At 29.0% G+C, this 11,660-nt stretch overlaps 1 protein-coding gene across 5 annotated transcripts; it reads right to left on the bottom strand.

The window, feature by feature from the left end:
• Positions 1-138: 138 nt before the first annotated feature.
• LOC126874386 (macoilin-1) lies at positions 139-11,615 on the bottom strand. Of its 5 annotated transcripts, none has more exons than XM_050636342.1 (12): positions 11,253-11,615; positions 10,509-10,650; positions 10,309-10,435; positions 10,098-10,227; positions 9,806-9,872; positions 9,520-9,727; positions 9,183-9,441; positions 8,842-9,087; positions 8,419-8,595; positions 7,990-8,268; positions 7,525-7,718; positions 139-7,321 (listed from the first exon to the last, which is right to left on the bottom strand). In XM_050636342.1, the coding sequence occupies exons 1-12, from the start codon at positions 11,330-11,332 to the stop codon at positions 7,059-7,061; spliced, it is 2,172 nt and encodes a 723-aa protein (XP_050492299.1). In that variant the 5' UTR covers positions 11,333-11,615; the 3' UTR covers positions 139-7,058. The 5 variants fall into 5 exon arrangements, with proteins under 5 accessions (XP_050492299.1, XP_050492301.1, XP_050492296.1 ...); XM_050636344.1 differs by having other exon boundaries at positions 9,523-9,727; XM_050636339.1 differs by having other exon boundaries at positions 866-7,321; positions 8,842-9,105.
• Positions 11,616-11,660: the final 45 nt, after the last annotated feature.

The following is an 11,660-nucleotide window of genomic DNA, read 5'->3' as shown; positions in this document are numbered from 1 at the left end:
GATATTTTTGACCGCGTTAATAACTAATCAATCGTTTTCAATTACAATTTCTTCACTCACATTAATCTCCTTTTTTGTCTTGCAATGTGTTCCATATGAAACGATAGGTGAGGTAGAAAATTGATGAAATAACGATGATTTATATGTACACGTGACAATTTAATCATATTAATTATAATATATAAATTATACACGTGTCATTTTACAATATTTATTTTAATAAATATTTCTATCGTATAAATGGTGGTACATAGTACACAATGAAAAGTCATTAAGTACCAATACCAAGAAGTACCTATTTTTTTTCCTTTTTTTCTTTCTTTCTTTTAAATCTTATAGCATAAAGGAAAGAGTGTAGAATTTATTTACAAAAAATGTAACAAGATTGGGAGAAAGTACTGTTTATGCATACTAAAATATCATATTTATTACGTATGAAAATATTATGAGACATTTTGAGTTTTTAAATATGCACGAATATCCAAATTGTAATTCACTGTGCTGCAATTAAGAGAAGAATGAACATCTTTTTTGCCTATTATGTCGTATCAACATCGTGATCGATGTATTTGTAATCCTTTCATCATCATGCACGAAGAATTCAAAAAAATTACGAAACGAATGAAATTTTAATAAATATTCTTCATTAGAAGGTATGCTTTGAGTATGAATACCTTTTTAACCACCTAAAAACTATGATATAGAAGTATTTAAAAACTCAATCGAGGAAATATAATCTTGTCACCGTTTTTTTCAACGATATTCCTTAGCAACGATGTGTATTTTCATCGAAGTATTACGTGCACCTTTTAAAAACGAAGGAAAAAAAGAAAAGAACAGATTAATATTAATTGAGCCGTTGACATAAAGACGTAGAAAAATTTACTTCCGAGATCAACATATATAATTACAAAAAAGTATATGTATGAATAAAAAAAAAACCAACAACCATAATGTACTTACTTACTTACATGTCTACACGTAAGATTTTCTGATTTATTGTATAGAAGTTACGCAAAAACGAAATTTCCGCCTCGAAAGATTCTCATCTTTCAAGCAAGACGTTTCCTTTCTTTTTTTAAATATCTTTTATGCGAGAGACAGGGAGTTTAATAAAGTATATTTTTGTTTCGCAAAGTTCGCTTAAATAAATCGTAAAAATGTTCCACTCAGCTTGTTCTTAATGAACTACGCACATTCATACAGACTAGACCAATTTCAGTGTAATGCCGGCCATTCTATTCGAACTGAAATGATTCAAATAGTCGAGAATGGGATGACGAAGAACGTTAAAAGATCAGACGTTTTCCTTTCTTTCTTTAAAATATGAACGCATGGAGAAGAGAAGGGCATTTGCGTGCATTGTCATCACATTACGAGATCAAAATCATTTTTTTCATTTTTCTTTCTTTCTTAAGGTACATACCTTAACAGGATTTTGAAAATTATCTAAACGCTAAAGTAAAAGAGAGAAAGAGAAGCGAATGTACAATTATAAACGAAGATCACAGGAGAAAATCGTGATAAATAGACTGCACATATTTATGTAAATTCATATTTTTATGAATATAATTTTAAAAATGGGACTTGGAAAATTGTTTTATTTATTAAACATTGTTAAAAGTATCGTACTTTTTGATGACATGATTCGATCCTCAATGTACTGAATTTTAAAACTGATTTCCTGTAAAACAAATAGGAAATGTCTTATCATGTTCTTCCCCTGTAGTCTTCAAATAATGAGATGCGAAAACTACGCGTTGTATTCTTATGAAATTGTTTAAAACGAAAGAAAAATTTGTCACTATATCTGAATATGTGTAAGTATATTCTTTCTATCTAAAACGTTTCACGTTCCTTCAATTATGTATTAATACGCTTTAAGGAATCGTATTAAACATATAGTTCGCGATGATAGTACAGCTATAAAACATAACGGTGCATGTTCTTGAAAACATATTTTCACATACACAAGGTCATTTTCAGAAAGATCTAATAATTTCTTATTAACTCACACAATCACGATGCACGTTACTTTTGATAAAATACATTTTTTCAATCTCCTCTTTCTTTATATCACCGTCAAACTTTACACGTTTCTCATCTACGGAGTAAAAAAAATACTTTATTTGTTCCACAAAATACGAATGAAAAGTCTTAATATAGCAAACTGCCTAAAGTAATTAAATTTCTTCTAGTCTTGTTTCTTTCTTGTCAATACGTGTGACGATAATAAATAAATTAAAAAAAGGAAAAAAACCGTTAAAATGATTATCATCCTAATGCAGTATTATTTCATCTTAATAAACTCATTAATTGATTTATTACAATAAAAATCACATAATATCATAGGGATGACGTTAATATATCACATGCATATACAAGTACATTACATGACTGTGCAATATTATACACTTCCAAAAGATCATTATATACTGTACACCTAACATCTCGTTTTTATAATTGTTTATTTATAAAATTTCATAAACATAACGAATCAAGTACTTTGCGTTCTATTTTTAGGAGAAAAATTTTATCCACGAATCGTGTAATAAATATAATTATGTATATACATTTTAACGCACTTTAAAGCGTTCAAATAGAAACAAACAATCCAATTTTTGTAAAATTTGATTGTAAAAATATGTACATATTTTAAATTATGTTCATATTTTATTATTTAGCTGTAGTATGAAAAATATACATACAGCAACATCAGAATTTCAAGATATGATTGTTAAAATACAGTAACATTATTTTCCTTTTTAAATTTCTTCACTGTTTCATAGTTAATCAATTATTCATCATATCTATAATTTCATTACAAAATTACAAAAGTATAACAATAAGTAAAAACATAAAAAAGAAATATTATGTTGCAAAACATAATTATTAATCACAATACAATATTCTATCATAAAATTAACTTGAATTCTAAATCAAACTTTCCTTTTTAAATTAAAAAAGTACTTTTTGTAACAAATTTTTATACTTCATTCGAAAACATTTAAATACATAACAAAAGCAATATATCGTTATTGTCATAGAGAAGTTATTTCAATGCATTTCAAATAATATACTACAAAGTACTTCACTACAAAGTACGACATGAAACATACAATTCCTTACAAATGTGAGGTGCAATTACTATGCAGTCGCCCCGAGTCACATAGAAAGAATGCTTCTTCGTAAGCTATTACATATGTAATTAAACATAGACAACTAACCCCAAGCTGTTCTATACCAAACAATTAAATGTACGTGTATATGCTATATGAAAGTTAAATGAACATATACAGCATGAATATGAATGTCATGTGCCAAGTCATGTGCGTGTATATATGCCTATAAAATATATCACAATAACTCAATACAAACAATATTAATTAAATAGCAAGAGTATATTCGCGAAACCAGCCTTATAGTGGAATTAAATCCATGATAAGTATATTAGCCGCAAATATTACGGCATCCCCTGATCAGGTACTTAATGTGCACTTGATAATGCAATACCTTGAAAAGAAAAGCATTCGTTTTTCAAAATGATATTTCCATACAAGCATTTTACACTTTTGTCAAATTAACTCATTTATGTTCTGCATTAAAAACATTATCAAATTTCTTTTTTATATAATGCATTACACTCAACTGTATGTATATTCAATAAAAAAAAGTAATTAACAAAAATTCAATATCTTTTTTACCTCATTTACATAATATTCTCTTTATTTATCTTTTAAATGATTTATCTGATAAATAATTTCTATTAAGTTGAAACATCATTTAGAAATTACTATATTTTATTTAATATTTTTAATTCGTTTAATTCATTATTTATCATAACATTTCTTGTTATAATACTGATTCTGCTTTGCTACTGTGGTAAAGTAATGATGTATATTGAAAGCAATCAATTTCAATTTAATTTTTTCTGAATTTCAAATTTGACTTAAAATAATATGATTAGAAAATCGATTAAAAAATTACAATCATAAATGAGTTAATAGAACTTTCACTTAAAATAAATTAAACTAATTAATTTTATATAATGTGCTTTAACTATGCTACGCAAGTGCCCAAACAATTTTAGTAAGTTTTGCTTTGCGTTTAGTCTATTTTAAGTAATTATTTACACTGTTTCATTACATTATAAAGGCTTATGCACATAATGATACAAGTTGACATAGACACAAGTCTGATTGATCTTAACTATAAAGAAATTAATCTTAATGATAAAACAAATTTCCATACCAGTCGGATGATAATTATTGATGGAATAACGAATTTTAGCGTGTGTAAAATGAACTGTATCGTTTCCTTTATAAATCTTATATAAAGAAGCATTAACAAAATTAAAGTAAGCACATTATTCCCCTACAGTTTAATTGCCAACATCAGTGAATTATTAAATTTTTAATATTTTTTATGTAAATCTAGGAACGAAAAAAGATCAGCACTGTTTATATAGTAAAATAAAAAAGAAATATGAAGCATAGGTTTTCTCAGAGTTATATGACTTTTGTATTGATATGCTTTTAATTTTTTAAGCAAAAATGATGAAAATTCCACATTTTAATGTAAAATAAAAATAGTTTTATAACATATGCATTGTGCATTAACATTTTGCAATTATATTTAGTACGTGGATCATCCAAGAAACACAAAATTAATTAATAAACTTAACAGTTTGATGATAATATCGATAAATCTTTTATAATTTTAATTAATGAGAAGAAACAGTAATTGTTATTGCTTTTTCATGTAAGGACAGAAATATCAAATGAATATTAGATATTTAATAAATATTTGTGCTTATAGAAATTCATTTGACTAGTTGGTCATGATCCACTATGTTATTAATAAATTGTCATGACAGTGCTTTATATATACAATCATGGAAGAATGACTTTTATGATATCAACCAGTCGTTAATTAATATTCATTGGAGCAAGCAGGTACTGGCTTTCTTGCGGATTTAAAGCATATATAAAATTCACATCTTTTTCTAGAGATCTTTTATACGTAATGCCATCTTTTCCTAAAACTTGCATCTCAACTATTTTTTTGTGAAGGAATTAACTTGTTTATTATACCTTAGAAAGAATATGCTGATATAAACTCTAATGTTGCTCTTAATCTTTTAATACTTCATCAATGAAAAAGATTTAAAGAGAATTCAATTATTTTTCTACAAAATATTCAAGTGTTAATAATTAATTCTTATACATACACATCGTTCGGTGTTTAATATATTACTCTTAAAAATTATAAAAAATGAATTTAATGTTTTCAACATTAAACTTATAAATCAGGTATGTAAAAAGTAGTATAAAAACGATGAAAGAGAAAGAGAAACGACGTATCGCGTAAGTAATATATATTATATAAATAGTCAATGATAATCAACTTTTACTAAATTACATCATCGCTGGTTGATAATAGCGAAACTTATAATATTATAAAAGGGACACACATTATATACATTAAATGTATCCATCAAATGTGTGAAAGGAAGACGTTTGCGGATAAATTAAAAAAAAATCTGTTTCATTCCTCCAGACTGCTCAATGAAAAACCGTATAATTCCAATATTAATAACGCTATTAAAAATTAGAAGTTCAATTTGGAAAAATGATTCGATTACCTATATGTACGATTTAACAGTTCAGTACATAAATAAACGCGCGCGTGGCATTACACATTAGTTTATCTCTTGAAGCTCATCAAACAAATTGGGTAAAATAAATCTATCCCTTCATTACCAATTATAATATACTTAACTTAAAAATTCCTTTGTTTACAAAATTTCTATCTATCACATAAAACACTGTACACGTTTCAAAAAATCATTATGAAACATTAACACTTATTTCGCACCGTTCGAAAGCCAATACACAATTGTACCACTAAACTAAAAAGGTTTACAGAGACATTTAAAAAATATAAAAAATGTAGAGAAATATGAGAGAGAGAGAGAGAGAGAGAATCAATACGTTGGTGATTATTTCAAAATAAATTTGGCGTTTCTAACATTTACATCAATCCTCTCAAATGATAACGGCAGGTTTTTCAATGTGTATTAATGGCTGGTTTTGGATGATCACATGACTTAAAATGGCTTCATTTGCCAAAGACATTAAATACAGTTTGTATGCTGGACTAGCTTCGGATTACGACTTGAACAAGATTTGTGTCTATAACAAGTCGTCATAGATTTAGGCATATGCTGTAGGAGGATCAAATACAGATTGAGTCTTCAATTTTTCTATGCTTCTAACAAATAAGATATGCCGCTAGTCGTTCGTCGATCCAATTTATATCGTTTTTCTAGCTCTTTATATCTACATTATGGTATTTTTAAATAGAAAGTGTTATGTGAAAATCGATATAATTCGAACGCTATAAAAAATTAGTAAAATATACAGTTTTCTGTTAAACGTCAACAGTAAATTTATCAAACGTTACCATCTAAATAGAAGTACTAAATTTAATTTAAAATTTAATAATTATCTATAACTAGATTACGCGTGTCACTGTTGCCTCACTTTAGTTTTAATTCTTCTTAATACATCTGTTGCAAGTACCAAAAAGATGAAGAAGGTACCTGTTAGATCGACCTACAGCACGTTTAACAGAACGTAACTAATTTTTAAATACTTTTTTAATTTAGTATTAGTCACGTCCCATGGTCATAAGTAGTTAATAACGTTGTATTAGTTCAGGTGACAAGTACGATATAAAACATGTTTCTAGAAGCCTCCCATGGAAGACATTTATAAAAGATATCTCCTGTTATGAAATTTGACAAATTTATAGCATGAGCCACGTTTTTTAAGCAAATGTTACACAAATATTCTACATTATAAGTGTTAAAAAGATCTTACGTCTCATTAGTCCTACGGATTTTAAATACAAAACTTTGATTTCAATAAAACAAGTATATGCACGTATAAAACATAAATTCATATTTATACTTCCATTGAGAAACAGACTGAAACATGTTTATGAAATATATACCCAACTTTTGTGAAGTCATAATGTGGCCAAAAATTGTTTCTTCAAGCTTCGGTAGACGCTATTAGGGAATTCTTAGGTGTATACGCTGTCGCATTTGGATCCAAATTTGAAACTGTACACCCTGGACAGAGACTTTCATTTGAACGTATTTTCGTACCTGCTACTCGTACTTCATTATTTAATCGAAGCTTAGATGTCGCACAGGTTGGCGCAGGTCCAAACGTATCTTGTGGCATCACAGCTAAATCTTGAGCTATTTTTGCTTTTAACATTTCAATTTCCTTTTCTTGAGATCTAATTAAACCTGATTCAACAATATGCGATATTTAACATACACATACATACATAAATACATATATATATCAATTTAATATACATATACTAAAATCGTTTATATAAATAAAACTATGTTTGAGAAATTGATGCTTCGGTCCCACTTAAGTTTATACATTTCCTTGATTACCAAAAATATTAAAGATTTATAATTGTAAATCGAATCCTACTTACTTTCTCTGATTTCTAATTGTCGCTTGGCTTCACCAAGTGCAGAAAATAAATCAAGCTTTATGCGCGTTTCTGCACTTAAGCTGTCTTCTAAATGCGCAGTTTTATCTTGTAGCGCATTTAGTGCACCGAGTAAAATTTCAGACTCTTTATGATTTTCCTTACAACGAGTTACATCTTTTTCTAATATGTTGCACCTAAGAAAATATATAAGAAATTAACATCTGATATATAGTTTAGTGAATTTACAATACAAAAAAGTATTTAATTATTAACATATTAAAAACCCTTGAACTTAATTTAATTATTTACATTTGAATGAAATTTTGACTATTACTTAGTATATTTACGACACTATAGATATTATTTTATATTCCGATAGATATTTTATATTCCGATGTGTCAGCTTACATTTATATTTAAAATTTTATTTACATAAAATTTTTTTTATTATTTCAACATCTTTACCTCTCTTCCTTCGTTTTAAGTTCTCGCCGTAAGTTTTTGAGATCTTGTTCCATTTGTGTCCTACGACTTTTACAAGTATCTGTACATTCTTGTCTAATAAGTGGCGGAGGTGGAGGCGGAATTGCAGATCGTGCTTCTTCTGCAGCTCGTCGTGCTCGCCTCTCGGAAACTAAAGATGCTTCGCAAGCAGTGCGCTGTTTCCGCTCTTCTGCGATTCGTTTTTCCAACGAAGACATTGTTTGTTTATCTAATTGACGAGCTGTTACTAATCCATTTAATCTATCCAAAATAAAAATATTTATGTATATAAATAAAAATATATTTAATAGTGTAAAAATATCTACGCGTATACGTGTATTGGAAGAAAAATAGATCTTTTAAGTACAATTTTAACAATATAGAAATGATACTGTGTGTGTGTATACGCACTTGCTTTGCAACTGATCGTTATCGTGCTGAAGTTGCTGTATATCACCCTTAGCTTGACGTTCTCCATTTTGTAGAGAACTAATCTGGGAACGAAGTTCCTGTTCCAGTTGTCGACTGGATTGCAGATCTGACTTCAAGCGTTTTATGTCAGCTTCAAGCCTGCGACACATCAGTAACCTATTTAAACGATATTATATTACACTAAAGAAAAAATCTGATAATATAGAGTTGCATATCTTTCAATTCAATAAAAATAACAATTACATTTTAAGAAAATCATAAGGATTAAGGAATAAAGAAAGTATAAGTATACACAGTATTAAATCACAATTTTATATATGGATATAGAAATGAAGGAGCACAAAAAATATGTTGCATAAAATAACATTTTTGTTAATTCACTAATTGATGTAAATAACATACCTTTGACAATATTCGTCTTGCTGCTTTTGCTGCTCAGTTATATTATCAACCGTGGCTTTCACTTGACGTGTTTTTCGTTCACGTTGAGTATTAACAGTGGACGATGATTCCCGATTTTCTTTTATATTATTCCACTTTCCTGTTACAGAACCATTAGTCTGTGATTTTATTGTAGTATGCCCACAATTTGCACCTTTAATAAATTTATCTTTCTCTATTTCATTGGCATCAAAATCATTTATTGATCTGTAATTTTTATTTAAACTGTTAACGAATCTTTTATTATTTTACATAATATGGATACTGTTTAGTTTCCAAGATACACATGTCACCCAACTTACCCAACTCTTTCAATGAACTGCATATCACTGTGATTAACAGTATTCCCATTTGTATGTATAAATCTTTTATCGTTTTTATCAGATTGTGATACATTTGTTACATTATGCTTATTATGTTGCTCTTCTTGCTTTTCACCTTTGTCTAAGGACTTCCTATGATTATTTTTTGTTGTTACATTTTGGTTTGTTGATGTAATTTGTGTCCCTATATGTAAACTACCATTTTGTACACCTGTTTCTACAGAATTATTACTGCTTCCTACAATGCATTTTATGATTAAGCTATATTATTATTTTACTATTATATATATATTAAAAGTTGAAAATAAATACAAACTACCTCTACTTTTTTCAGGACTTGGATTGCACTGCAAATTTAATTTATTATTTTGTGATTTAACATGTTGCTCTAGTGTTGTAATATGTGTTTGTGATTGAACTTGTATCGGTTGTATCGTAGTGGAAGTTTGTTGCTCTAGAGGCAGTGCTTGCTGCAGTAGTTGTAGGTAGAATTCATTCTCCTTCGCTACATCTTTTTGTTTTCTCTGGCAAAAAAAGGCAGTTATGTAAATAAAACGTTTAAAAATAGTCTTTGAATGATTATGTATTTATTACAGATTTACCTGTCTCATTCTGTAGCCAATGTAGCTCTTAAAACCAAAACCTAATGTAACTACAGGATAACCAATGCTGAAAAAAGATATTACTTATAATTATTTTTATTATTACTTTTGAATTGATATTGTCAATTCAACATTAAAATAGCAATTTTGTACAGTAACATAGGAATAGGTTATTATTTTTTTGTTAGTCATAAAATTGTTCCTCTGAAGTGTATCTTACAATATTCAGTGGCAAAGAGTAAATGCGTAAATAAAGAAAGAAAAGAGAGTATAATAACAAAAATATATATACCAATGCGCTGCGAATGGTCGACAAAGATCCAAATGAAAGGGCATATGTCTCAAATCTCTTAATCGAACTGCTGCTTCTATGTATAGAAATAGTAACCATAACATCACAGTTGGAAGGCACACACCTTTATCTGTTCCATATACAATATATTTATATCAATCTCATTGCAATTAAATTAATTCAAACAACCTAAAGATATGTTTATATTTACCTGTATGCCAAACATATTGTACCCAAACATAAGTGCTAGCAGCAAAAAACAACCAATGTACTGGTATGAAAAAGAAACAAATCATATCTGATGTAAGAGCAATACAAATAAAAAATACAGAGAAGGCCTGGAAATATAATAGTCTATGTTATTTTAAAATCAGGTATAAGCACACGTGTTTTGAAATGTGGATTACTTACCAAGCCTTGATATTTAAAAGAATCGTAAACACTTCTGAGAAGTAGCCAAAACGGCCACAAAAATTCAAATCGGAATTCTAAAATGAAGTCTGCCAAAATTACCATGGCCCATAGTAGGAGAAATTTTAGATAAAGTAAAGTACTGAAATAAAAAATTTCATTATTTTATTATCATTCTTGTAACACAATTATATAATTAAGGATCTACAATCGCAAAAGTATAAAATATTTCAAAGGAAATAAACACTGCGACAAAACAAAATAAGCACCTCTTAACTAAATAAAATAAATGACAAATCTAAATTATATAATTATATGATGTAAGCCAATATTAATATAGTTTTTAAGAAAAGGGAATAACTGAAGGAAAAGTTGTTGAACTGGCAAATTTCTTTGATGTGGTTAGACATAAAAATCTTTCAATTACATGGCACGTTAGGCGAAAGATTGTGAATGCAGGTAAGAAAACAATTATAAAGATGTAACTCAACAAATGTTTTTGTAAAAAACAGGCACACATGGTCAAGGTTTTAGTGAAATGTCAAGCAGCTTCTGGGAAGCGGTGGATGATCACGTATTGACACAATGTATCACAGAGGTTTCGCACTTCGCATCAACCCGAAAGTACGTAACAGTTTTCGATCGACGATTTGACAAATATCTCGAGGGGCGATCGGTCAGATTTTTGGTTATTTTTAAAATTAGCCGTTCCAAATGAGAAGACATATGGCGGCGAAAACTTACCTTCCGTAGATCCCCTCAGTGAGCTTGTTGCGTTTCAAGGGCCTCCGAAGCTTACCACACTCGACATTTCTTCTCTTCATATTCCTCGACGCTTTCACCACCGGTCAAACCGACGTTATTCGCGGCGAGCAACAAAATGGAAAAAACCGCAAATCTTCACGGCGGAGTCGCGAAAAAAATCCACTGTCTCGCGCGCGCGACTTCTATCAGTCTCTTTTGTTGTCATTCGTCTGCGGACAGATTCGAGGTTTTACGGCGGTTTACCGAGCAGCTGATTGGTCCATTGTGGGATATGGCGCTAATCAGCAACAAAAATCACCTGCTGGGATATTTTAGCTTGCAATGCACTTGTGACCGATTTACACTTATATCGTATTCTACTCGGGAAATAAACAAGCATGGAAAGAG

The sequence above is a fragment of the Bombus huntii genome, chromosome 16 (genome assembly GCF_024542735.1).
Source record: "Bombus huntii isolate Logan2020A chromosome 16, iyBomHunt1.1, whole genome shotgun sequence".
Lineage (NCBI taxonomy): Eukaryota > Metazoa > Arthropoda > Insecta > Hymenoptera > Apidae > Bombus > Bombus huntii.
The sequence above is the reverse complement of the archived record's forward strand: the minus strand, read 5'-3'. Positions and strand labels throughout refer to the sequence as shown.

What these genes read in the sequence shown, in the direction of transcription:
- LOC126874386 (XM_050636339.1), bottom strand. Translation starts at nt 11,332, where the DNA reads ATGAAGAGAAGAAATGTCGAGTGTGGTAAGCTTCGGAGGCCCTTGAAA. An exon ending in TCCTGAAAAAAGTAGAGGTA is followed by an intron (nt 9,442 to 9,519) that starts GTTTGTATTTAT and finishes AATGCATTGTAG; the next exon opens with GAAGCAGTAATAATTCTGTA. An exon ending in AACGATCAGTTGCAAAGCAA is followed by an intron (nt 8,269 to 8,418) that starts GTGCGTATACAC and finishes TATTTTGGATAG; the next exon opens with ATTAAATGGATTAGTAACAG.